We start from the raw sequence: 26,323 nt of genomic DNA, 5'->3' as shown, positions 1-26,323 counted from the left end.
ATGTGAATATATTATTTTAAGATTTTAAAAATTTAAATATTTTGTATCGAAATTTAGAACATCATACCCACATCACCTTCTCTTTATATTCCTAGCCCTTATTGTCTGGCGATGGTAGAACAACTTTTATGCTCACTGAAACATAATTGTCAGTGAAAACATTGTATTTAGGCCATGAGACCGGTGTTCAAATTTTTTTTTCATTAATAACTAGTTTAATCCATAGAAATTTATGGCTTTACATTCCATTTTGACAACTGAAGATAACCTCAATTATAATTAAAATATCTTTTTTTTTTTTCGGAGACCCTTAAATTTTATTTAGCATAGTTAATATGGCAGCTATTTTTTTTCTTTTTTTTTTATTAATTTATTCTTGTTACATCTCAATGTTTATCCCATCCCTTGTATCCTCCCATTCCTCCCCCCCCCCATTTTCCCATTATTCCCCTCCCCTCTGACTGTTCCTGAGGGGCATTACCTCCCCCTATATATTCTCATAGGGTATCAAGTCTCTTCTTGGTAATCTGCTGTCCTTCCTCTGAGTGCCACCAGGTCTCCTATCAACAAACTGCTTCATACACAAAGGGTTTTAACCCCTTATGCTCTGTATTTAATTATTTTCCCAGTAAACCACTTTGAGTTAGACTATTTAAGAAGATAAGGCAGAGACACAAGGGAGCAAGCTCTAGTGGCATGCTGACCAGTGGGGCAACACAAGCCACAAGGACTTCCTGCAGCTCACAAAGAAGCTTTTGGAAGTTTACAAGATAAAAAAAAATGATATTTTTAATTAAATGTGAATGTATTTTCCATTTCAAAATACAAATAAAATAGCCACATTGATTGCCTGAATATATAAATATTTTATATTTGTAGGAATAAATCTTTTGATAAAATGCAATATACAAAACTTTCCCCATGAAATAGTCATGACCAAATTAAAATGACTTTTTAATTACCTTACCTTTTGCTATACAGGTGTTGTTTTTTTCTTGAAAGTTCTGGTCACAGACACATCTATATGAACCTTGTGTGTTTAGACACTGGTGCGAGCATACGCCAAACAGCAGACATTCATTGAGATCTACAAGAAAAGAGCTCAGAATCCATCTTCACCATTGCAAAATAAGGACTACTCAGATCTAAAAAGAAAACCTGAAAACACATCTGCAAAGAAGCAGGGCTAAGTCAGAAATAAGTAAAGAGGCCACAGGTGATGGCTGCTATTTGAAACATGACACTGAATGAAGGGCATGGTTAGAGCTGAGAGCTAAGATGCAGGGTCAGGTAGATGGTGGGCCATGTGTTTCCCGCCTTCACTTTCACACATACTCCTCTGCTACCTACATCTTGTATACTTGCCCTGAATTATGTAATAAGACTGTAAGAGAAATACTTACCTCACATTAGCTCGAGCACAGTAAACTACCTGTTTTTTCCCCATTCTTTTCCTCTCTAAAGGCTCAACACTAGACAAAAACCATTCACAGTGACACCTGCAGATGACACAGTGAAAGTATACACTCAACTTTGTACGTCCTGTTGCCTGTGCTATGACACCAGAGCACGGTAAGTACAAACTACTTTCTGTGTTTGCTTGAAATATAAGCAGAAAATGAACATTGCTTGTCTTCAGGAAGAATTGTTCAGAGATGAAGTAAAGCGAGAACATCAACCTTAATCATCTAAATTGCCGCCGAGTGTTTTGCTTTGGTTAGGGAGCCAGACCCTTCTAGAGCTTATCCTTGGCATGGTTTCTAAGATGAATCTGTGCTTTACTTTATAGAAGGATTCTGTCTTTTAATGTAGCCATTCTGGTTCCACACATTCACCATGCCTGCATGCAGCATTTGTTAAATCTTTTCTGTTTCTATTCTATGCTATGGTCGTTCTTTCCCTTGGTTATTTCTAGTAAAGTGTTTTAATAGAAAACAGTAATTTTATGCAATTTTCTTATATAAGAAAATAAAGGACCCTAACAAACTAAATTACAAAATCTAGGTAATGCCTTTCCTCCCTCAATATCAAATGGAAATTGCTTTCTTTACTATAAAAATGTGTTTATTGTACACACTTGTTTAAATAATGTTCAGGATTGACTTGCATCTACAACCAGTTATATAAGAATGGTAAACACATGGCTATGATGAAATGACAAATATAGTTGTGGCTATGTTTTCCTTGTGAAAGAATAAAATAAGAAAATATTAAGAATAGAATTTCTAAAGTTAGTAAACATATATTACACAGGAAACAGAGCCTACTGTTCACAGTCTTTGAGTGATCACTATTGTAAGAACTAATTTCTAAAGAGAGAGGGTGTGTATGTGTGTGTGTGTGTGTGTTTACATATAATTGATAAACAGTCATAAAAAGAAAAACGTTTTTAAATAATGTAGAGAAAACTTAGTTTTTCAACTTTCAGTGTCACAGGATAAGAAAATAGAACACATGAGCTGATTACTCAAGGTAGATAGAAACATGGCTTTCATCTTTGTGTGAATATAATGAATTAGTTTTCTTTCAGGTTGCTTGGTAAAATATGAAGTCTTTTAAAACCAGGAATATGAGGGAGAGTAAATTCTTTAACAACGGTTACGGGGCTCGGGGGAGGACCCACTCGATACAATGCTTGATGCACATGTATAAGGGCGACGTGTGATTAGATCCCCATTCCAGGCAGCAGGAGAGGCACCTGTCACCCCGGCGCTGGGCAGAGAGGACCACTGAGAAGAGAAGGAACCTGGAGCTTGCTGGCCAGTCAGTCTAACCAATCAGAGAACTTCAGGTTCGGCGAGAGATTTTATCTTGCCAAAACAAGGTGGAGAGTTACAGAGGAACGGGGCTAATCTCTAGCCACCATGGGTTCACAAAAACTCACATGTACATATATCTAACAGTGTTATTAATAAAAGTAACAAAATTATTTTAATTTAGCAAAATACACCAGAGAGACTTCTGAAATTAATGCACATTATAATAACATGTAAATATGACCATAAAATGCTTTTATTAGAAAAACTGCAAACATATATATATATATATATACATATTTGTGTATCTCATGGCTCTGTAGCTAAAGCCCTGGTGTAAGTTATATTTACATATAACTTACTCTGGTATTGTCTCTTTACTTCATTCCTAATTTGTACATGATCAGAAGCAAGTTTACAAGAAAGCCATTTAGACACTGACTTTTAATTAGGCCATAAAGGATAGCTTAAAACATGTTTCTCAGAGAAAAGCTACAAATATCTCAAAGTGAACTATGCACCACAGCATGAAAAAGAAAAATGCCACAGATCATCTCAAACATACTCATTTATGAAATGAGTCTAGTATTTTAATAGTTCTTAATCAATAAATTCATCATTTGCGCTCCAAAACAGGACTGCCATGTCACAAATGTAATTCCTGTAGGTCTGAGTTCATTCAGAGAGGCTTTGTACTCTCAGGAATGGCTAGCTTAGCTTCTCTTTTGGCCGCCCGTAGATATAGATGGCTTTTATGAAAATGAGTTCTCCGTCATCTCACAACTTAGCTGTCCTGGGGTCTTTATAAGCTATGGGTTTGAGTGCAAGCTGCTAAGGAAATGTACTCTACCTTCACATGCTCTGCCTCTCATGTTTCTCTGAAATCCAGGCTTACAACGACAGAAAACAGATGTTTCTGTTTGATTACAAGATGCATCATCGCCGCAGGGAGTCCCAATGTTCTCACAGGTGTGTTCGATGGGAGCTAGGATTTAAAGATAGTTGAATCACTATGGACTACTACTCAGCTATTAAAAATAAGGAATTTCCGAAATTCGTGGACAAATGGATTGAATTAAAAATGATCATATAATGAGTGAGCTAACGCAGAAGCAGAGAGACTCAAATGGTATATACTCACTTACTATTGGACACTAGCCCAAGGGGCAGGTCCCATGAAAGTCTTCACTTACCAGGAAAGTGCAATAGAAGTGAGAATGTCCATCCTACTGGGACTCTAGGTTAGAGAAATATAAGAGTTGGGGAAATAGAAGGATCCAGAGGGGCCTAGAAACCTACAGGAAGAACACTATGATGGGCAGATCTGGGCCCAGGGGTTCTGCTCGATCTATGGCACCAATCAAGGGCAATACGTGCAGTCAGCATCAAACTCCTACCCAGATCTAGCCAAGGGACAGGACATTCTCCACAGTTAGTGGAGAGTGGGGACTGGCTTTCACACGAACTCTGGTGCCCCATATTTGGCCATGTCCCCTTGATGGGGAGGCCCGATGGCACTCAGAGGAGGGATAGCAGACTACCAAGAAGAGACTTGATACCCTAGCATCATATTCAGGGGGAGGAGGTCCCCCTCAGTCACAGTCATAGGGAAGGGGGAGTGGGGTGAAAGCAGGAGGGAGAAAGGAATGGGAGGATGCACGGGATGGGATAGCAAATGAGATGTAATATGAATTATTTCATTTTTCAATAAAAGAGAATGTAAAATAGTAAATGTGAAAAAATAAAGATAGTAGAATCAGAACTAATAAGATCCTGGATTTTGAATTTAAATTTAAATTAAAAAAAATAAATTTTAACTATTTTACATAGGTAACTCCCATTAAATAGTTTAGTTTTCCATACATGTACACTCTCCTTTCTTACAAGGTCAAGGGGCAGGAAAAGACTGACCTCACGACATTAAATACAGCTGAAAACATCTGTGGACACTGATATTGACAGCTGTTGTCATGCCACAGTACTACCTAAAACTTAGTGAAGAGGCAGTAATTTTCCTAAAAGGTCATCCTCAGAACAATATTTACCTATCCCATATCCTTAAACAAGAGCTAGAAGAAATGACCTAAAGATTTTTAATATTTCCCTGCTGATGAATTCATAAGAGGCCAGAAGGCTGAATTCATAGCTTGTTCCATTTTTAGTTTGGAGACACTAATAAAAAAAAAATAGGATCTGAGTAGAAAACTGGGTTGCAGTGCTGTTAGAACAAAGCAAGGCTTTCCTGTAATCTCAGTACAGTAGTTTAATTTCATTTCTTTTTCGTCCTTTAAGGAAAGTATTTTTTTAATGCAAATAAACCAGAGGAGTGTTATTATGGAGAAGACAGCATGCTGTCTCTAAACTACAAATCAACTCATCAAATTCATGGTAAAATCGAACTGTTCTATCTTATAGTCCAAAAATCAAGTTTTGCTTAAAGTAATGCTACTTTAGCAAAATTCTGGTGTAAGTATACTGTGAAGAGTTGTCTCCAGGCAAGAGCAGAATAATTCATGTTCGACCATATGCCTCCCTGTAGTCCCTTCATAGAGACCACTCACACTTTGTGCAGCCTTGTTCATCTGAGCCATCTCCACAGTCATCCAGCCCATCACACTGCAGCTCCATGGGGATGCAATTTTTGTTACTACATGTAAACTCATCCTTCTTACAAGGCTTGGATTTAAGTGACAGTTTACCTGCGGGATCATTGAGACAATGATTAGTTAGGGTTTCATGCTATAACACTGAACATACTGAGCTCACAATGTGTTCAAGAGTAGATGCTGTGAAAACATAGATTTTTCTGTCTTCTAACTTAAATTCTATGGGCTAAATCAAACATATTTGCAGTTTTAGAAAAATGAAAATATTCCCAATATTAAACAACACCCAGGGTTTTTTTTTTTGTTAAAATTATTAATATTATCCCCAAGTAGATTCTGGAAATAATGTTTTTTATTTATTCTGTGAGAATTTCTTATAGTATATTTTGATCACACTTATTCCCCTTCCCAGCTCCTCTCAGATCTTTCACATCTATTTACCTGCTCTCTTTCTTAAATGGAGAAATAAATAACAGAAGAAGATAAAAGAAAATGTCCAGTTTGTCTAGGACAAATGGGAATTGTTTGCTAATATAGACCCCCTTAGATGAGGTTGGGTCCATCTGAGTCAACTTTGTGGCACACGTACTATACAAAATTTTTATATCTCAGACTCTTGAGGAAAAATCTATATCTACATATTTTATGCAGACTCTATCGACTCCATCTCTTTTTGATAAGGAATTCTTTTAAACAAAGTTGTTTCTCTTGTGAGACTAATATTTTTGAATGAAGTACCCAAGTGGGAAGTTTGAGATAAAATAATACAGTTTCTTTTCTTTTTTTTTTTTTTTTTTCAGATGAATTCTTAGGGGATGACTTTCACTCGGCTGTTGCCAGCTCTGGTGCCTGAAAACAAACCTTCATATATCCACAAGGAATTCGTTTCTAGAATTAGTTTTAAGTACTGAATTTTATTCCTCGTCTCTAACAGCATTCTCCTAAATCAATATTTTCAATTGAACAGATTTACCACTGCAGTGATCTTCGTCAGAGTTGTCGCCACAGTCATTAATCCCATTGCACATTTTCTCAAGTTGCAGGCAAATTCTATCATTTCTGCATCTGTGAGGCCTTGTGGGTGGGCAAAGAAATTTGACTAAAAGAATAGAAACAGAGGAGAAAAAAAGTGACTCCTTCAGGCACCCTTCCTTATTAAGAATGTACTTTCCTTTTTAAAAAAGACAATCTGATTTTTGTCTTTAAAGGTGGCAAGTCTTGGGTACTAGAAAAAAATAGAAGCTTTTTGTCTAAGTTACTAATCACAGAAGAGTACACAGTTGAAGGTAATTGGGTGAGATCTCACTGTATATGTGACTAGGTAGAGTATCAAGCTTTGGGTCTGGATTCTGTATAAACACATCTCTAGATATGTACCTAAAGTTTATGAGGAAATATTTTTATTTATTTCTGTGTGTGATTATTCAAGTCAGAACATTTTAAGTATAATATACTTAAAATATGTCAATTTCAACAAATTCATTAGTCCATTCCATACATTCCTCTCACCGCATTAATTTAATATCTGAGCTATGGATATCAGCATGATTTTGTTACTGGTACGTTATGGCCAGAAGATAGATTTTCTTCTAAATTCTTTAGTGTCAATAATCCACAACTCTAGGTAGTTATGACACATTGTAGATACCATTGCCAAACTTGTCATTTTCTTTAATCTAGAACAAGTAACTAACCTAATAGGTAACCTAACCATAAAAATTTTTCAGATTTTAAAGCCTCCTATAGAGCTTTATGTTAAATACTATTAGATATATTTCCTATCCTCAGAGGATCCATGAACTCAATACATTAATATTTCTTCCCTTATTACTTTCGATGTATGATCATTCACTTTGAAAAGCCTAAAATACTTTTTATTGACTTTTCCACATCACAAATACAGCTTTAAGTCTTATCTTTTTGAATGGTCTACTCATATACTTAATGTCTTTCTTGGACATATGCAATTTTTTACATGCCCTTGAGTTAATGAAATCCTCTTATTTTCCAAGTACATCCTTTCATTTTCTAATCTCATGAATATTCCATACATTTTATAAGGCTTCATGCTGTCCCATGTTGGAATATATTGTGGTTTCTAACACCTTCCAGAATTTTATTACCAGACCTTTTCTTTGGTACATTAAAGGAAAGATTCAAAACAAAAAATGGTACATATATTCAGGTACTTTCTTGAAGCCATGTATCTCCAGTGCCAGTGAAGACCCCAGGGGACTCTTAAAAAACAAACAAACAAGCAAAAGATGCTTGCTGTTGTTCCTGATAGTCCACCACACCTAGGTGGCAAAATTCTGTGAGAATACCACAAATCTTTGTTGCATAACAGAGAGAAATCAAGTTGGAACTGACATAGATTTCTCTCTGGCAGAGTTTTTCATATTCCAAGAGGTCCTGTGCAGTTTTCTAGGGGAGAAAAGGGATCTAAAAATCCTTAAAAGCTATGAATCTGAACTGCTATATAAGATGTTGTCACTTGTGGATTAATGGCCCTACTATTCTGCAGGTAGCCAAACATTCTCTGATTGGATTTTAATCCCACTCCACAGGAGCAATTCTGTGTGGTGATTTCTTCCAAGATAACACATTCTGTATTAGATGGAAGCACACATTAAGATAGAAGTTGTTCAAAAGGCAGTAAAACATCCCATTTCATAAGAAAACTTGTTAAGACACCAAATATGCTAAAGGGAGGTAAAACGTTTTATTCTACATGAAAGATCTTTAACACTAGGAACGAATCAATTTGTAATGGCTTCAGGAAATCCCTGACATCATTCACTACCCTTTCCCTCCAAACATATATAAGCATAAATGACTTCTGAAAGAAACTCTCTGAGTAGCAAAAGCACTGGAAAGGGGCAGAGACCAGCCAAGCTGCCCAAATCCACTCAGAGAAGCCAGACTACATGAAAGAAGTAGGAAAGACAAACAAGCTATAAAAAGGTGAGTCCAGCTGAACCGCCTAGAAGAAGCTCACACAAACTGAAATGCCTGGAAAGGGACACTTGAATCTGTTAAGCTGCCTGAAAACTGTGCACTAAATCTTTAAGCTTCTGTATTGTCTATTTTGCAGTTAAGCTTTTGGTGATATAGCTGTCTTTGAGTCATTTCTTCTCCTCTACATAGCCCTAACTCATTCTCCTGTAAGTACCTAAGAATAAAATGCAACAGTTCTCTAAGTTAGTCTCTGTTGGCATTCTTAGTTTCTGTTGTAGGTTCTACCAGGAGTGGGTAGACTAAACCCCAGGAAGAGTGTCACACAAGAAAATCCATGTTTTACACAATAAACATGGTGAAAAACTCATGGCTGGGGAGGCCATTTAGCTAAACTGACTTAGTGAAAATTTGTCTTCTAAGCATATACATTTATAAGCATCACAAAATACTATCCTCAGCCTTAATTAGAGATACCTTTCCTTCTAAGAAATGACAGTGGAAGCAAAATTTAAAGAATAAATGATATGTATGTGCTCAGCCTTAAATAAGACACCTGCAGCAGATTCCTTAAGTCTTATGGGAACATTAATGAAGTTCTTCAGGCAGGAAAAAATGTAAGATTGAAAAGGTGTGAGCAAAGACTGGGAAGTGTCATCCTCTGGGCAAGACATGGGCTTTGTAATCACGAATTCACAGCAGTGGTAGGTGCCTTCACTAGGTCTGCACTAGAATGAGCTTGTAAGTAGCCAGGCATGGCTAGAGGTCCCCAACTTTCATCACTGAATTATTTTCTACTGACATTTTCACAGAGAGCAGGAGTCAATGCCTTCAGTTATGTGCCTACTGGTAACTTCCCCAGGCTCCAATAGACAGTTGCTATCCATGATCGCATAGGTTGTGCTGGTTAAACTAAATGGATCATGAAATTAAACCAAATGTCATGGGTTTGTCAAAAAAAAAAAAAAAAAAAAAAAGAAAGAAAGAAAAAAAAGACTGATAAGGAAGGTGGGTGGTTAATAAGGAAGTGGTGAAATAATAAAGGGAAGGAAATGTGTTACTGGCTCTTATGTGGATGCATTGATTAAATCATTACAGTTCTGGCGTCTACACATGAGCTAACAACCAATTTAAGATCTTTAACAACATGAAACGGCTTGGGTGACCAAGAAGCATAGACTAGATAGCCCCAAACACCTAGATTCACAACAAATGACTCTTAATGATAGTCTTCTATACTGCAAGCTATACTGCATCTTATTCAGAGCTATCAACAGAGAATCTTTATCCTTCAGCACATAGGAACAAATACAGAGGCCAGATACTATGGAGAGAGAGAGAGAGAGAGAGAGAGAGAGAGAGAGAGAGAGAGAGAGAGAGAGACAGAGACAGAGACAGAGACAGAGACACAGAGAGACAGACACAGAGACAGAAAGACAGACAGAGACACAGAGAGGCAGAGAGAGAGGGAGAGAGAGAGAGAGAGAGAGAGAGAGAGAGAGAGAGAGAGAGAGAGAGAGAGAGAGATTAAAACACACAGTTTAAAATACCTCAATACCTCCATTCAAGAGCTCAAGGAACACCAAGGAAGAGAATGAATAAAAAATGTAAGAGCCACAAGAAATGGAGGATGCCAAGAGTATAAGCCCCTATAAATCAACGGAGCAGTGTTCATAGAGACTGAAGCAGAAAGCACAGGTCCTGCACAAATCTGCACCAAATCCTCCGTGGATATATTATAGTTTTCAGTTTACTATTTTTTATGAAGAAATCTAGGCTCTTTGATTATTGTGCCTTCTCATGGGATCTTTTCCTTCTGATGATTTTGCCTTGTCCAACTTTGATATGATTGCCTTTTGCTTTATCTTCTTTTTTATTATGTTTGGTTATTATCTCAAAGAAGCCAGATTGGAGGGAAGGCGAAAAGGAACATGGGAGGAATAGAAGGAGGGGTAATCACAATTAGGATATACTGTATGAGGAAATAATCCATTTTTACTAAAATAGGAGATAATACAATTAAAAATTATTTGCTGCTGCACAGATAGAGGCCATGCCAATGAGAGCAGCTGCAGGGCACAGTGTCAGAACAGGTGAAGTCCATTACAGACAGAAGAACAGCGACTCCCTGCAGAACTAGCTTCCAAAAGTCCAGCCATCAGCTCTGATGGAGACACCTGATGGATCACAAGGACCAGAAGACCAAAGAGGAAACAATAACCAAGGAAGAAAACTCCTATACAAGTAAGACAAACTCAGAAATCAGTATTTAGACCTATGTTCCACCCAAAAACTTGTGCCTAGATGCCAGTGTAAAAACACAATCATGACCATCCCAGACAACGGCAACAGAGTCCAACTATCCCGCTACAGCAATTCTTGAATATCCTATCACAGCAAAATCACAAGAAGATGACTTTAGCACTTAAGAAGGAAATAAAGAAATCCTCTAAAGAAATCCAGAAAAACACAAACAATGGGAGGAAATAATCAAATCCCTGAGAGAAGCCAAGAAAGACAAGGAACGACTAAAACAGGTAAAAAAAAAAAAAAATAATTAAAACTGTTTGAGACTGAAAAATGGAAACAAAAGCAATAAGGACGAAAGGAACTGAAGGAATCCTGGATAAGCATACATGTCAGACAAGTGTGCTTAAGTTGGTCTGTCACGAAAAAGTTCTGAGAAAGTGCTGTTGTGTCAATACATTGTGTGCGCTTACTTATGTTTTTATAACCAAGTTTTTCTGAACTCAAACCATTTTCCTTAGATCGTTGATTTCTTTGTTACATTTTGGTATAAAAGTACATTAAAGCAGAAGTAATGTTGTGTAGTGGAACTTTTGGTGTCTTTAAAAACGCAATATAAGTGACATCTAATGTCGGCTTTGAATAATGGAAAATCTGGTTTCTAATGCAGTAGAGGAGACATCGGGGTACAAAGGAATGAATAGACTGTTTCAGGATGTCAGAAAAATGTTCCTAGTGGGTGCTGCCAGTGCTTTATCTCCTGCTTTGCTCCCAGAGGGGATTATTTGTTTTTGCATGGTCTTTTTCCTGTATTACATTTCAAAAACAGAACAAAACAAAACACACACACACACTGGGAGAATGGCTGAATAATTAGGAAAGTTACAAGTGAATATGGAAGGATATGAAAAACAAGAAATAGATGAACTAGAAAACCAGAAGTATAACTCAATTGTCTCGTTTTTGTTTTGTTTTGGTTTTTTTTTTCAGGATTGCAGAGTTGGCTGTACAATTAGAGGGTTTTTGAATAGAGATGGAAGCACTTGGGAAGTGAATAGTGTCACTGAAAAAGGGACAACAGAAAGGTTTAGCCCTGATAACTGAGAGCCAGAGTTTCTTGCACTTGCCATCCTGCTCTTCTCCTTGAACTTTTGGTGTCATGTCCTCACAGCCCCTGGGTGGGTGGTCTGGGGAGATAGGAGGAGCAGAAGGACATAGAGGGAGAAAGGGTTAAAGAGAGATGGAGGGGAACCAGGGGAGAAGTGGCAGAGGAACTAGAAAGAATGGAGTGAGGGGAAAGTGTGATTAAGATGTATTGTATGAGAGAAAAATCTATTTTCAATTTTAAAAAGGCTCTATAAGATCAGTTTGTAGGCAAAACAGTAAGACATTGTCTTAATTACCGATTAATGGAGTATTGTGGGTCATGCCACCCCTGGTCTGGTGGTCCTGAGTTTTATAATAAAGTAGACTTAGCAAGCCAGGAAGAGCAAGTCAGCAGACAAACTTCTCCATGGCCTCTACATCAGCTCCTACCTCCAAGGTCCTGCCCCATTTGAATTTCTGTCCTGACTTCCTTTGATGATGAATATTGATATGGAACTATAAGCCAAATAAATCGTTTCCTTCCACACGTGCTTTTTGGTCATGCTGTTTCATTGCAGCCATAGTACCCCTAAGACAAGTTGAAATGGTATTGCTGTGGCAGACCTGACCATGTTGTTTTGGTGAAGATTGTGGAAGGACTTTGGAACTTTGGCCAGGGAAAGACATTGTGTGTTCAATGTTTCTGGGCTGTTTTGTAGGACTTTAAAGATAAGATTGTTGAGGGCGGTGTAGATAATAGAGGCCTAGCTTGTGAATTTTCAGGGAGAAGTCTACAGACCCTATTGGGGTCATTTGTTATATTGAATTAAGAGTCTGCTTCTGATTAGCTGGGGCTGCACATCAGCTGTGATTGACAAGATACTACTAAAGTGAAACCTTTGCTTTCCTGGGCTAATCGATGCTGGTTTGCTGGAGCTAAGAATTTAGTTGTGACTAGGAAGAAAGCAGCATCACTGAGGTGAAATCTTCTGGGAAATGTTTCCTGAGAGTTAGCCCACAGAAACTGTGTTCTCAAGGTGACTAAAGTTCGCTTGCAGTTGAACTTGGGACTCTAAGAGTTGTTCAGGTAGTACTAGTTTTAAAGGCATGAATGGGTCATGAAAAGCAGCTAAGGTCTGGCACTATGAGAAGCCAAGAGAGGCCATTGGTGAAGATGCAGCCTAAGTGACAATCTATGGTCCAAAACTGAAGAGGTCATGCAAAGAAATTGAGGCTTGGCACCATGAAGAGTGCTCAGAAGAGGCTATTGGTGAAAGTTCAGCTCAAACGCAGCAGAAGACTCTAGAATTTTGGAGATGCCAGTAACATGGGATAACCACCAAGAAAAGCACCAATTATGAAGTAGCCTAGGAAACTAGCTGTCGCCTAGGAGACAAGTTATATGTATTGTAGAGGGTGGACCAGAGAAATGACTCAAGGCCCTTGGAGGATCCCAGAAGATTGTGATTGAATCTCAGACATGGCAAGTTAAGTTACTTTTATTTTTGGAGTATAATTTTGCTTTGATTTGATTATGATGGTGCCTTAATTATTCCCTCTTGAAATAAATATCTACTTAACATATTTTTTTATTTTATAGGACCCCATAGTTGAAAGACTTTGAAATTTAAAAGAATGTGGATATTAAGAGATCGACTATTTTAAGAAGACTAAACCTTTAATGAGTTTAATTTTGTAATTTCACATTTTTAAGGTTAGATCTTAGGGATGAATTAGAAGTGAAAGGGGTGGCTTAACAGTCCTGTGTTTATGTATCAAGGTGACAATGGGTCAATTATGCTGGATAGTTTTATGTCAACTTGACACAACCTAATTTTATCTGAAAGAAGGTAGCCTCAATTAAGAAGTGCATCAAAAGATCAGGCTGTAGGTAAGCCTGTAGAACATTTTCTTAATTACCAATTAATGGAGAAGGCTGAGCCTATTGTGAGTAGGGCCATCCCTGGGCTGGTGGTCCTGGCTTCTACAAAAAAGCAGTTTGAATAAGTCAGGAGGAACAACACAGGAAGAAGTGCCCTGCCATGGCCTCTGTATCCATCCACGCCTGTTTTCAGTTTTCTGTTCTGGTTGAGTTCCTATTATGTCTTCCTTTACATGTGAACTACGATGTGGAAATATAAGCCAAATAAATCCTTTCCCCCACCCCCCCCCAAACAGAGAAACAGCCCATTTCAAGAGAAAGGGTTAATAGAGCAAACTGAGCTGCCAGAGCTGCAGCGTCAGGTTACAAGATTACCACCTTTAGCTTTCCCAGTAGCTATCAAAAGCCTTATGTATCAAAATTCTTGGTGCTTCATTTTCAGTAAATTTAGTCATTTGAAAAGATATTGTGGCCAAGCTGCTTAAAGCCTCAGAGCTCAAAATGGCCAGTGCACGTGCACGTACTCTGAGAAATAGGGTACTTCCCATCAAAGAAACAAAAAAGCCTTTTTTTGGTATCACTGGGTTTTCATCAAGAATGCCGTGGTTTCCCAGAGTTTGTAGATGCTGTGGGAAAAGGATCATTGGACTGGGCAATATAGGTCCAAGAGGGACATATGAGGTGATGAAAATAATAGAAGCCTTGTAAGAGGAAAATAAATCACTCAAATATGCATATGAAAATACATCCAAACAGATGAAGGAATTGAATAAATCCTATAAAGAACTATAGGAAAATTCAATTATAAGGGAGAAAGAAATGAATAAGACTATTCATGACCTAAAGAGGGATTAAAAATAACAAAGAAATCACAAGCTGAGGCAATCTTTGAGTTGGAAAACATAGGGAAGAGAAGAGGAATGATGGACAGTAACCACACTAACGAAAACAAGAGATGGAAGACAGAATCACAAGTGTGGAAGATACAATCAAGTTATTGATACATCAATTAAAGAATATGTTAAAACTAAAAAGTTCCTGGCACCAAACACCCAAGAAATCTGGGACACTATAAAAAGACCAAATCTAAGAATAATAGGACTACAAGAAGGGGAAGACTCTAAGCTCTTAGGCCCAGAAAACTTTTTCAAGAAAATCAGAGAAGAAAACTTCCCCAACTTAAAGAAAGAAATGCCCATAAATATACAAGAGGCCTACAGAACTCCAAATAGATTCAACCAGAAAAGAAAATCCTCCAGCCACATAATAATCAAAACATTAAATATATAGAACAAAGAAAAAATATTAAAAGCTGCAAGAGAAAAAGGTCAAATCATATATAAAGGCAAACCCATCTGAATTATACCTGACTTCTCAAGAGAGACTATGAAAGCTATAAAGCCTGGATGGAAGTTATGCAAACATTAAGAGACCATACATGCCAACACAGACTACTATGCCAAGCAAAACTTTCAATCACTATAGATGGAGTTAACAAGATATTCCATGACAAAACCAAATTTAGTCAGTACCTAACCACAAATCAAGCACCATAGAAGGTACCAAAAGGAAAACTCCAACTCAATGAGGTAGTCCTGGTTGTTCTGCTAAACAGATGCAGTGTGTGATCAGTGGCCACCATCTTGGATCCTCCCTTATTTAGGTTTCTTATGCTCTACCTCCCTTCGAACCCTTATCTACAATAATACTTTCCAACATTCCAACACCAGGTAGTAGAGAAAGAAGATTAATAGGGAGAAAGGTCTCTAGAAGAAAAAGAAGCAAACACACTCAACAGGACTAGAGCTCTAGAAGAAAAAGAAGCAAACACTCCCAAAAGGACTAGAAAACAGGAAATAATTAAACTCAGAGCTGAAATTAATAATTAATAAATTAGAAACAAAGAGAAAAATACAAAGAATCAATAAAGTCAATGTTGGTTCTTTAAGAAAATAAACAAGACAGACAAACCCTTAACCACACTACTAAAAGGTACAGGAAGAGTATCCAAATAAACAAAATCAGAAATGAAAAGTGGGACATAACAAAAGATACTGAGGAAATCCAAAGGATCATTAGGTCACACTTCAAAAGCCTATATTGAACAAAATTGCAAAATCTAAAGGGAATGGATGATTTTCTTTATAAACTTCATTTATCAATGGTGATTCAAGATCAGTTAAACAGTTTAAACAGTTCATAACCCCTAAGAAAATAAAAGCAATCATCAAAAGTCTCTTAACCAATCACAGGGCCAGAAGGTTTTCACACAGAATTGTACCAGACACTAAAAGAAGGCTAATACCAATACTCCTCAAACTATTCCACAAAATAGAAACAGAAGGAACATTGCCAAACTGATTCTATGAAGTTACAGTCACCTTGACACCTAGTCCACACAATGAATTAGCAAAGAAAGTGAATTTCAGACCAATTTCACTCATGAACAAATGCAAAATTACTCAATAAAATACTCTCAAACCAAATTCTAGAACATATCAAAAACATCATCCACCATGATCAAGCAGACTTCATCCCAGGAATGCAAGGATTGTTTAATATAGGAAAATCCATCAATGTAATCCACCGTAAAAACAAATTGAAAGAAAAAAAATCACATGATTATTTCATTAGATGCACAAAAAGCCTTTGACAAAAATCCAACACCCTTTATGATGAAAGTTTTGGAGAAATGAGGAATACAATGCCCATACAAAAATTATAATGGCTATATACATCAAGCCTATACCAACATCAAATTAAATGGAGAGAAACTCAAAGCAATTTGAGTAAAATCAGGGACAAGACAAGTTTACCCACTCTCTCCATATATCTTCAAGTTTTCAAACTTCTATCAAGAGCAATAAGAGAACCGAAGAAGAAAAAATGGGATACAAATTGGAAAAGAAGGAGTCAAAGTATCTCTATGAGATGAGATGATAGTTTATGTAAGTGACCCAAAAGTTCCACCGGAGAACTCCTACAATTGATGAACAACACCTTAGCAAAGTGGCTGGATACAAGATTAATTTTTTAATCAGTATAAAAATGGCAAATGGGATGAAAAAGTAATAAGGGAAACTACACCCTTCACAATAGCCACAAATACTAGAAAGTATCTTGTTGTAACTCTAAGCAAGCAAGTCAAATACCTGTATGACAAGAACATCAAGTATCTGAAGAAAGAAATTGAAGGAGATATCAGAATATGGAAAGATGTGCCATGCTCATGGATCAGTAGGATCAACATAGAAAAAATGGCCATCTTACCAAAGTAATCTACAGATTCATTGAAATTCCCATATAGAAAAGCAAAATTCACAGAATAGCTCAAAAACGATCCTGTACAATTAAAAAAAAAAAAAAAAACATTTCTGGGAGTATCTCCATCCCTGACTTCAAGATATACTACAGATTAATAGTAATAAAAACTGCATTGCACTGGCATGGATAATAGACTTTTTGATCAATAGAATGTAATTGAAGACCCATAAATAAACCCACACACCTATGGACAGTTGATTTTTGACAAAGGAGACAAAACCATATAATGGAAAAGAGATACAAAAGACATAGCCTTTTCAACAAATGGTACTGATCTATCTGGATGTCTGTCTACATGTAGAAAAATGAAAATAGATACATATTTACCACCTTGCACAAAACTCACATCCAAGTGGATCAAGGACTCAACATAACACCACATGCGCTAAATCTATTAGAAGAGGTAGTGAGGAAGAGCCTTGAACTTATTGGCACAGGAGACAACTTTCTGAACAGGACATCAAGAATTCAAGCTCTAAGATCAACATTTAACAGATGGAACCACTTGAAACTGAAAAGCTTCTGTAAGGCAAAGGATAGTGTCAAAAGAACGAAGTCACACTCTGCAGATCGGGGCAAGATCTTTACCAATCTTACATATGACAATGGCCTAATATCCAAAATCTATAAGGAACTCAAAACATTAAACACCAACAAACAAAATAACTCAATTAAAAAATGGGGAAGAGAGCCAAACAGAGAGTTCTTAACAGATGAATATAGAATGGCAAACAATCACTTAAAGAAATGCTCAGTATCCTTAGTCATTAGAGAAATGTAATCAAAATGACTCTGGGATTCCGTTTTACATCTGTCAAGAATTGTAGCAAGAAGCAACAAGGGATTGCGCAAGCGCACTGACAATGTTTTCAATTTCTAACTGAAAATCTGCTAGGGTACCCAGCAATGATATGCACAGCATCATGTGATCCATGTACACCAATCCCATGATGATACCACAGAGGCAAGAATTTCAATATTCTATGGGATTTCAGGAGTGGGTTATAAAGGGTTGCCCTATTTCTGAAATAATGTGCTTCTGCCTTGCACTCTAACTCCCAGGGTCTGTCTGTGTCATTGCTTCTGCACCAATTCATCCCCTGTCCTCAAGGTCATTCAGGTGGGCCCTGCAGCAAAGAATGGCTGAGATCAAACACTCAAGTGGCAGCGCATCCTAGCAACAATGGGGAGAGAAGTGAACACTCCTCCATTCCTGGCAGGAGTGCCAACTTGGACAACTACTGGGGAAATCAATCTGGTGCTTTCTCAGAATTGGGTTTGCTCTACCTCAATAGCCCGCTATACCACTCCTGGGCCTACACCCAAAAAAGATGCTACACTGTACAACAAAGACATTCTCTCAACTATGTTCATAGCAGCTTTATTTGTAATAGCCAGTATTTGTAAAAAAAAAAAAAAGCTAGATATCCCTCAACCAAAGAATAAAGAACTTGTGGTATATTTGCATGATGGAATATGACTTGGCTATGAAAAACAAGGAAATTGTGAAATTTTCAGGCAAAAGAAATGAACTAGAAAAGATCATTCTGAGTAAGGTAGCCCAGACCCAGATAGACACACATGGTTTATACTCACTTATAAGTGGATAGTAGCCATACAATATAGGACAACAATACTACAATGCCCAGACCTAAAGAAGCTTAGTAACAAGGAGGACCCTAGCGAGGATCCCAAGTTCTTATTCAGAGGGGCAAATAGAAAAGACACCGGAAGTATGTGGAGAGAGGTAACAGAATGGGAGTCTACCATAGATGTCTTCTGAAAGACTTCACCAATCAGAGAATTGAAGCAGATGCTGAGATTCATAGCCAAACCTTGGGTAGTACTAAGGGATTCTTATTGAGGAGTTGGAGGATACAAGGTGTTGGATGGGACAGGAGTTTTACAAGGTAAAGAACAGAGTGAAATATCTGGACACAGTAGGGGCCTGTTGAGAACGATGCACCAGCCAAGGACCATACATGGAGAGTACCTGGACTGCCTGCTCAGATGTAGTCTATAGGCAGCTCAGTCTTCATATGAATCTCTTAATATGAAAAGAAGAAGCAGTCTGTGACATAGGATCTGTTACCTGTTTGTTGATCATTTCACCCTGGTGGTGCATCCTTGCCAGACCACAGAGGAAGTAGATGCAGGCATTCCTGATGAGACTTGACAGGCAGCGGTCAGAAGGTAGTGTAGGATGTCTCTCCCTTTCTGAGTACTCAGGAAGGGGGGGAGGGGAAGGGAGGGAGATGGGAATAAGAGATGACAGAAGAGACTACAATTGGGATGTAAAATGAATAATTTTTTAAAAAATTAAAAAATTCAAGTGACAGACCTTTCGGGAGAGGCTGTGGAGCAAGGGGAATACTCCTCCATTGCTGATGGGAGTGCAAATTTGTACAACCACTTTGGAAATCAATCCTGTGGCTTATCAGAAAACTGGTAATAGATCTCTGTCTAGACACAGCTATACCACTCCTGGGCATACACCCAAAGGATTCCCCATCATACTACAAAGGCAATTACACAACTATGTTCATAACAGCTTTATTCTTAGTAGCCAGAAACCGGAAACAACCTAAATGTCCCTTAAGTGAAGAACGAATTAAAAAAAAAAATGTGGTACACTTCTACAACAGAGTATTACTCACCTGTTAAAAACAATGACACCATGAAATTTGCCAGAAAATGGGTAGAACTAGAAAAGATTATCCTGAGTGAGGTAACCCAGACTCGAAAGACAAACATGGTATGAACTGACTTATGAGTCGATTTTAGCAGAAAAGTAAAGAACCATGAACCATGCTACAATCCACAGAACAAAAGAAGCTAAGTCACAAGGAGGGCTCAGGTGGAAACTCTTCAATCTCATTTAGAAGGGGAATTAGAATAATAAATATTGGAGATGGATTGCGGGCTGGGAGGAGGAGAGTGGATTGGGGAAGTATGCAGAGAGGAGCAGAAAGGGTCAGTTGTGGGAGGAAGGAGACAGTACTGGGAGAGACAACTACAATCAGGGTGTCACATCTCTGGGACAAGCTAGAAATCTAGGGCAATGGAAACCTCAGGAATCCAAGAGGGACATCCTTGCTAAGACACTTAGCAAGGGGGTATATAGAGCATGAACCAGCCACCTCGTGTAATGAGCAAGCCTTCCAATGAAGGAATTGGAACACCAACCCCGACGCAAAACATTTGACCTACAATTTGTCCTAAATACAAGATGTGCAAGGGTTAAAATTTAGCAGGAAATGAAGGAATTGCCAACCAATAACTGTTCCAGGTTGAGACACACACAATGAGAAGAAGCCTACCCATGACACCGTTAATGATATTCTGCTATATTTTCAGACAAGAGCCTAGCATAACCATCCCTCATGAAGGTTTAACTCAGCCCCTGATGGAAACAGATGGAAAGACCCTCAGCCAAACCTTAGGCCAAGCTTGAGGAATCCTGTGGAACAGGGGAAGGAAGGAAGACAGGAAGAAGGAAGAAATAGAAGTAGGAGCCAGATGGGTAAAGGACACCACAAGTAAATCTGCAGAGTCAACTAACTGGGCCCATAGGAGCTCGCAGAGACTGAACTGCCCACCAGAGAGCATGCATGCAACTGATTTAGACCCTCTGCACAGATTGTGCAAGTCATACAAGTTGTGTACCGTGGTCTTCATGTGATGCTCCTGTCCGAGAGGCTGTCTCTGACTCTGTTGACTGCCTGTGGGACACTTGCCCCTTATCTGGACAGCAGTGTCCAGGACTGCAGGATGTAAATAAATTAGTTAACTAAGAAAAATACAAGAAGTTATTTATGTTGATGATCTCAAATTTTACTGTTTTCCCCCCATTGGACATATTCTGAAAACAGTATTCATGAGCAACTTAATCATAGAGAAAATATGCTGTATTTTGGGTTTTTGCTTGTTTGTTTGTTTTTTAAGTCTTGATACTGAATAGATAACATGATTTTGTGTATATTGTGCATTTATTTTAGAACCATCTCTACAGTGACTTCTTACCTCTGCTATAATGTCACTTATTATTTACATATTTATATTTACCTACTATTAAAATATCCTTATTATTTAATACACATTGAGATGAAGCCAAAAATACTTAAAGATACTCACTCCGTTCCAAACCCCAGCTACTCTATAGAAATAATCCTAAACTGCACATTGTATCTGCTAAATAGTGCTGACCTGACAGGCTCATATGCTAGTGTGCTTTCTACAGAGTGAAGAACTTTTAACAGGGTGATCTCTTTATTACCGGGATAGAAGCTGTATCTGACAATATTCTATATCTACCGGACTCTAAGGATATGACATTTGTAGATCAACTCCGTATTTCCCTGCTGCCCTTCAGAGTGTTAGATCACAAGATGAGAGCTCCGCTAAGAGCCACAGGAGAGACCATACCACACATGTCAGGGGCTTCGTCTGAGTTGTCACCACAGTCATCTTCTCCATCACAAACCCAGAAGTGCAGCTTGCAAAGGGAGTTATCGCACAGGAATTCATCAGCTCTGCATATACTTCCTCCTTCGTTTTTAACAAAGAGAGATTGTGACAATTATTAAGGCCAGACAGAAAGGTTCAGCATCCTCTATTTTTTCTGTTATTACAACTTTATTTTCTTATATTTCTTTCCTGCAAAATACCAGAAGCAGGCAATTTCCAAACACTTGGATTTAACAAAAAGTTTATTCCTAATTATACAATGAGTTCGTTTGTATTGTGGAGGGCAGAAAATCACAATTGACCAAGGTGGGCTGAGGAGTCCTCAACCATAAATGAGAAATCTAAATATGTCCTATTCCCTAAAGGCTCAGGGATCATCTTGGAAGGGAGGCTGAGAACATTGTACAAGCCCAAGGACAGTAAAAAGCAGGGTCAACTCCTGGTGGTTGTAGCTGGCCTTTGCTACTTTGTGGTTTTTCTTCTTTTTCCCCATCCTTTGCCCTGCCACTGGTTTCAACCCATATCACTACATAGGAGAGAAAAAGAAAGATAGAGGGGGCAAGGGAGAGTTTCCTGAATCTAATTTCTTTTTTCTTGTTTTTTCTTTGAGCACCACTACTAAAAACCTGAAACCTACCCCCCTGAAAGATCACCAACCATCCACAATGCCTATCAGGGCTCTAGCATTTATCTACCCCCAGTAAAGCCCCCAGAATTCCAAGCGTCACATAATCACAGATCCTATCTACAGCTGGCAAAAACATGCCTCTGTTAGGACATGAGGAAATTCATAGTCAGTGGACAGTTTGTGGACAGTCTAAAGCAGATCCATAGCCATTCACCTGGTATTAAAACATAATTTTGTAAAATCATATTTTTATAATATTTCTGTGGGTTTTTTAAGAACCAAAAAATTCCAGAATTCTCACTCCAGGTGGTAGTGGTGCATGCCTTTAAGCCTATCACTTGGTTGGCAGAGTTAAGCAGATCTCTTTGAGTTTGAGGCTGGCCTGGTCTACAGAGTGAGTTCCAGGACAAACAAAGTTACAGAGAAGTCCTGCCTCAAACAAAACAAAAACAAAAACAAACAAAACTGATAACAAAAGCAAAAATCAAAACAAAACACAAAACAAACAAACAAACAAACAATACCCCCCCCCCTACACACACCAAGGAACAAAACAAAACAAAACAAATAAAAAAACAGGATCAAAATGTGTCCACTCTACATGACAAGATTGCACTCACGGACTCAGCAACTATGTAAACCTGTTCAAAATCTCAAAAAGATCAAACAAATATATATTTGAGTATTGGTGGTAGAAGACCTTGTCAGCCCCAATAACCATAGCTATGAATTGAAGGTTAGTGGCTTCTACAGTAAGAAGTTAAGGAATTTTCTTTGTTTATTTGTCTTGCTTTGCTTAATTTGTGTTTGTTTTTAAATACATTACTTCTGTTAAGTCAATCATGATCCAGTAGATGCCTCCCTGACCCCAGCCCCGCCAGAGAATATTATCATCAGAAATTGAGCTGACTCAGCTATAAAGAAGAAAGAAAAGGGGAAGTGGAAGGAGGAAGAGGAAAGAGGAAGAGGAAGGGTGGAGATGGAGAAAGATGATTGTAATGATGAGGATAAGAAGTTGGGAGGGAGATAGATTCAAGATAATTTAGATGGAGGAGGGGAAGGTGAAATTTATTAAAATCTCTGTACGTGCTAATGAAATTTGCTCTAAAATATTAAATTTTAAGCTTGTGACTCTATTTAATATAGAATAAAAAAGGAAAAAGTTGTTTTTAAATTCTTTTAATTCTAAAACACCATCCTCCTTATGCACTAAAATCTTATCGTAACTGCTAAGATGGTCTTTGTAACATAAATAATAGTTTTGCAAAGACAAAAGTAATTTATCAGTGTCATTTATTAATTTTTTCCTGTGAAATTTGTGCAATCAGGCACTGTTTTGTATGTTTAACATTTTCACACAAAATGAAAACCACTCAAAATACAAATCTTTTAAAATACAAAATTTATGTGTCAGTACCAAATGCAAAAAAACCTGTGAGCTAATAAATTTGCATTCTGTATATGGAAAGATAAGAAACATAAGGTAGATTTCAATGGTTAATGGGGTCTGTGGTTCCTTTATTTCTCTGGACAATCTATTAAAGTCACAGAGATTCAATATCTTCATCAATGACAAAACATAATTAATTAACTTATAAACACATATTCACAAGCACTACTGAATAATATAACACAGAGATACAAATTCAAAATTAAGATCAACAAGTGAGATTGTTTTCCTATTAGAAAATGCTCATGATTCTTATTTCTGTTGTGAGTTACAAAGCAAGGTCATTATTGTATCAGGGTCACTTGGCAGAGGTCACATAATTGACTTTAAAAATCACTTAATATGATCAATTGCAGACATGCTTAGAGGAAGATAGCTACAGATGAACTTACTGGGAAGAAATTTAAGTAAAAGTTAAAGCAGAGGCTAAGGATTCCTGCAAAATTTCAGAAGCTGAACTAGTTTAGCTTATATTGCCAACTCGTAGAGCCAGAGAAGACTAAGACATACAGGAGGGCAGCTTTTAAGAGCCAGATAGTTGGCTGGTTGACATTCACTGTGGGGGCTTCAAAGTCCTGTGCTGATCCCTGAAGTGTTCCCTCATTTCAAGTGTCTGAAATGCTGACCTCTGAACTGCTACAGTCTAAAAGTATCTCAATGCCAAACCTATATAGCCCAATATATAACCATTCAATATATTTTCTCTAAAAAATATATAAAGGAAAGCATGGATGGCCTGTAATTGTAAAGGCACACTAAACATGGTATTAATGTAGTGGTATATGCCTTGATTCCAGCACTTGGAAGAGTAATGTAAAAGTACTTGAGTCTGGGCCCAGTGTAGGTTATATAGCTAACTAGGTAGACTGAGTTTCAAAAACAAAGAAGAGGAGGATGAGAAAAGAAGTAAGGAAGGATGGAAAGAAGGAAAGAAGGAAGAAAGGAAAGAAAGAAAGAGAGAGAGAGAGAGAGAGAGAGAAGAATTACATGAATATGGAGGTCAGGAATGCATTGCCTTAATTCAAAATCAAAATCCATTGATTATTCAGTAAAGGCATTTTTTATCCCATGTAAGAACAGTTTAAATTATTAACCTCATTGCATGATATATTTTACAACAAATTATATTAAAAGATGCCTATGAACTTTTGATATGCTTTGATTTTATGCACATAAAATTCTATTTATAGCATATCAGGTATTGTTAAAAGGAAAAGTGATCTCCCTAATCTATTGAGTTAATTATCATTTTATTTATATATGCCCAGAATAGTGTTGGGCATTGCACTGTTTTTTTTTTTATTAGAAACAGAAACATAAATTTAAGCATAATTGTAACAGTGAACTAAAGTATTTTGTGATAACCTACAAACAACTTCATATTGTGTCATAAAGAATTTGAATCTGAAGCAATGCATCATGAGACTTAGCATCCTGAGTTGGTTATAGTGCTTAGTTCTGAAATAGCCTGAGGCAGATAGAAGCAATAGAAAAAGTACGACTTAAAGAAATTGACTGGATTAACATTCTAGTTTTCCAGGCATATTCCTGGTCAATCAAATAGGTGATTATTAACAAAATAGAATGCATAATACAAGGCTTAACAATGACATATCTGAACTATAACTGAGACGCTAGCAGCTTCACAAGAAAGCTGGTCAAGAGGACCACACAGAAAGCAGCCATGGAGAGTTCTCATATTCATTAGGGTTGACAGACGCTTTAATATGTGATAAATTTTTACAAAGCCCATAAAGAGTTTACATTCTTTGAGCTTGTATTTCCTAAAGAATACTGTCAATCGTTTTTCCACAAATGCCAGAAAAAGTAGAACAAAGGATGAAAGTTCAAGCCACAATAGGCAGCAGGTATTTTGGGACCATATAATCCAACCTTCCAAAATGCAAATACTGCTTGTTATTTCCAGTAGGCTTGGAGTGTTTGGAATATTATGGTAACCAAAGCTGAGTCACTGGAAAAATGTGTCATGCTGAACCTTAACTTTGTGTGTGTGTGTATGTGTATGACTCTGTGTGTGTGTACATGAGTGCACACATACCTGTTTTATGCTGTTATGCATGTGTTGGTACATTTGGCTGTGTATGTAAGATTAGAAGCCAAAGGTGAACTTGACACCTTCATCTTCCTCTATTGCTCTACAGCTAGCCACTTGAGACAGGGTCTCTCAGTGGATCTATCTTGGCTGGACTGACTGCACCATAAGCTGCTGAGAGTTATTCATTTCTATCCCATTAACTGTGGTGTTACAGGAATGAACATAATTGGCCTGTATATGACTGATGCGGATCAGAAGGAAAACCCTTTGCTGTTATTCCCTTGTATTTTGGGCACTGATACATTGAACACTCACATGCACACCTGCAATTCCCTTACCTTCTAGGATACTATTTGTTTTTGTTTTTTTCAAGTGTCCAAATTCAAGGATACAGGACACGAACTTAAAGGAGGCTTACTTTGGCATTCTATTTCATCAAAGTTTTGAGAAATATTTATCTAATACCAAAGTTACCTCCTGAGATTAAATTAAATACTAAAATTGCAAGCATTGTCTTTCCTTACAAGATATAAAGGCAAGAACAAATAGTTCAGTCACCAAAATATTTAATTTGAACATAATTTCCCAAATGCATAGAACCATAGCGAAGTTAGACATGTGAGTAGACAGTGCAGATGCGGCTTTGTCAGATGAAAGCCATCAAATGAAATATACTCAGACTCAGTTCCTTCAGTCAGTGATGCATTAAGGGGGATTCATCTCAGTATGAAAGATACTTGAGATTTCCAGGTTTCTCAGGATGTCATACAATAGAGCATCAGTACATGAGGGTATGAGGTGCAATGACAGTTGACATGAACAAGGCAGACTTGGCGGGGGCAACTGGCTTTCACTGATGACTACTT

The 26,323-nt window shown here is 37.6% G+C and overlaps 1 protein-coding gene across 1 annotated transcript in view; it reads right to left on the bottom strand.

Annotated features, from left to right (window-relative positions):
- The window catches only part of Lrp1b (LDL receptor related protein 1B), a 1,950,158-nt gene that overhangs the window by 98,104 nt on the left and 1,825,731 nt on the right, over nucleotides 1-26,323 (bottom strand). The window contains exons 72-76 of the mRNA XM_051166335.1: nucleotides 21,282-21,404; nucleotides 6,336-6,461; nucleotides 5,318-5,455; nucleotides 3,607-3,741; nucleotides 968-1,087 (exon numbers count right to left, since the gene is read on the bottom strand). Coding sequence (XP_051022292.1) covers nucleotides 968-1,087; nucleotides 3,607-3,741; nucleotides 5,318-5,455; nucleotides 6,336-6,461; nucleotides 21,282-21,404 — 642 coding nt within the window. The remainder of the gene's footprint in view (nucleotides 1-967; nucleotides 1,088-3,606; nucleotides 3,742-5,317; nucleotides 5,456-6,335; nucleotides 6,462-21,281; nucleotides 21,405-26,323) is intronic.

This window comes from Acomys russatus, chromosome 24, assembly GCF_903995435.1.
Source record: "Acomys russatus chromosome 24, mAcoRus1.1, whole genome shotgun sequence".
Taxonomy (NCBI): domain Eukaryota; kingdom Metazoa; phylum Chordata; class Mammalia; order Rodentia; family Muridae; genus Acomys; species Acomys russatus.
Note: the sequence above shows the minus strand (reverse complement) of the source record. Positions and strands in the feature narration are given on the sequence as shown.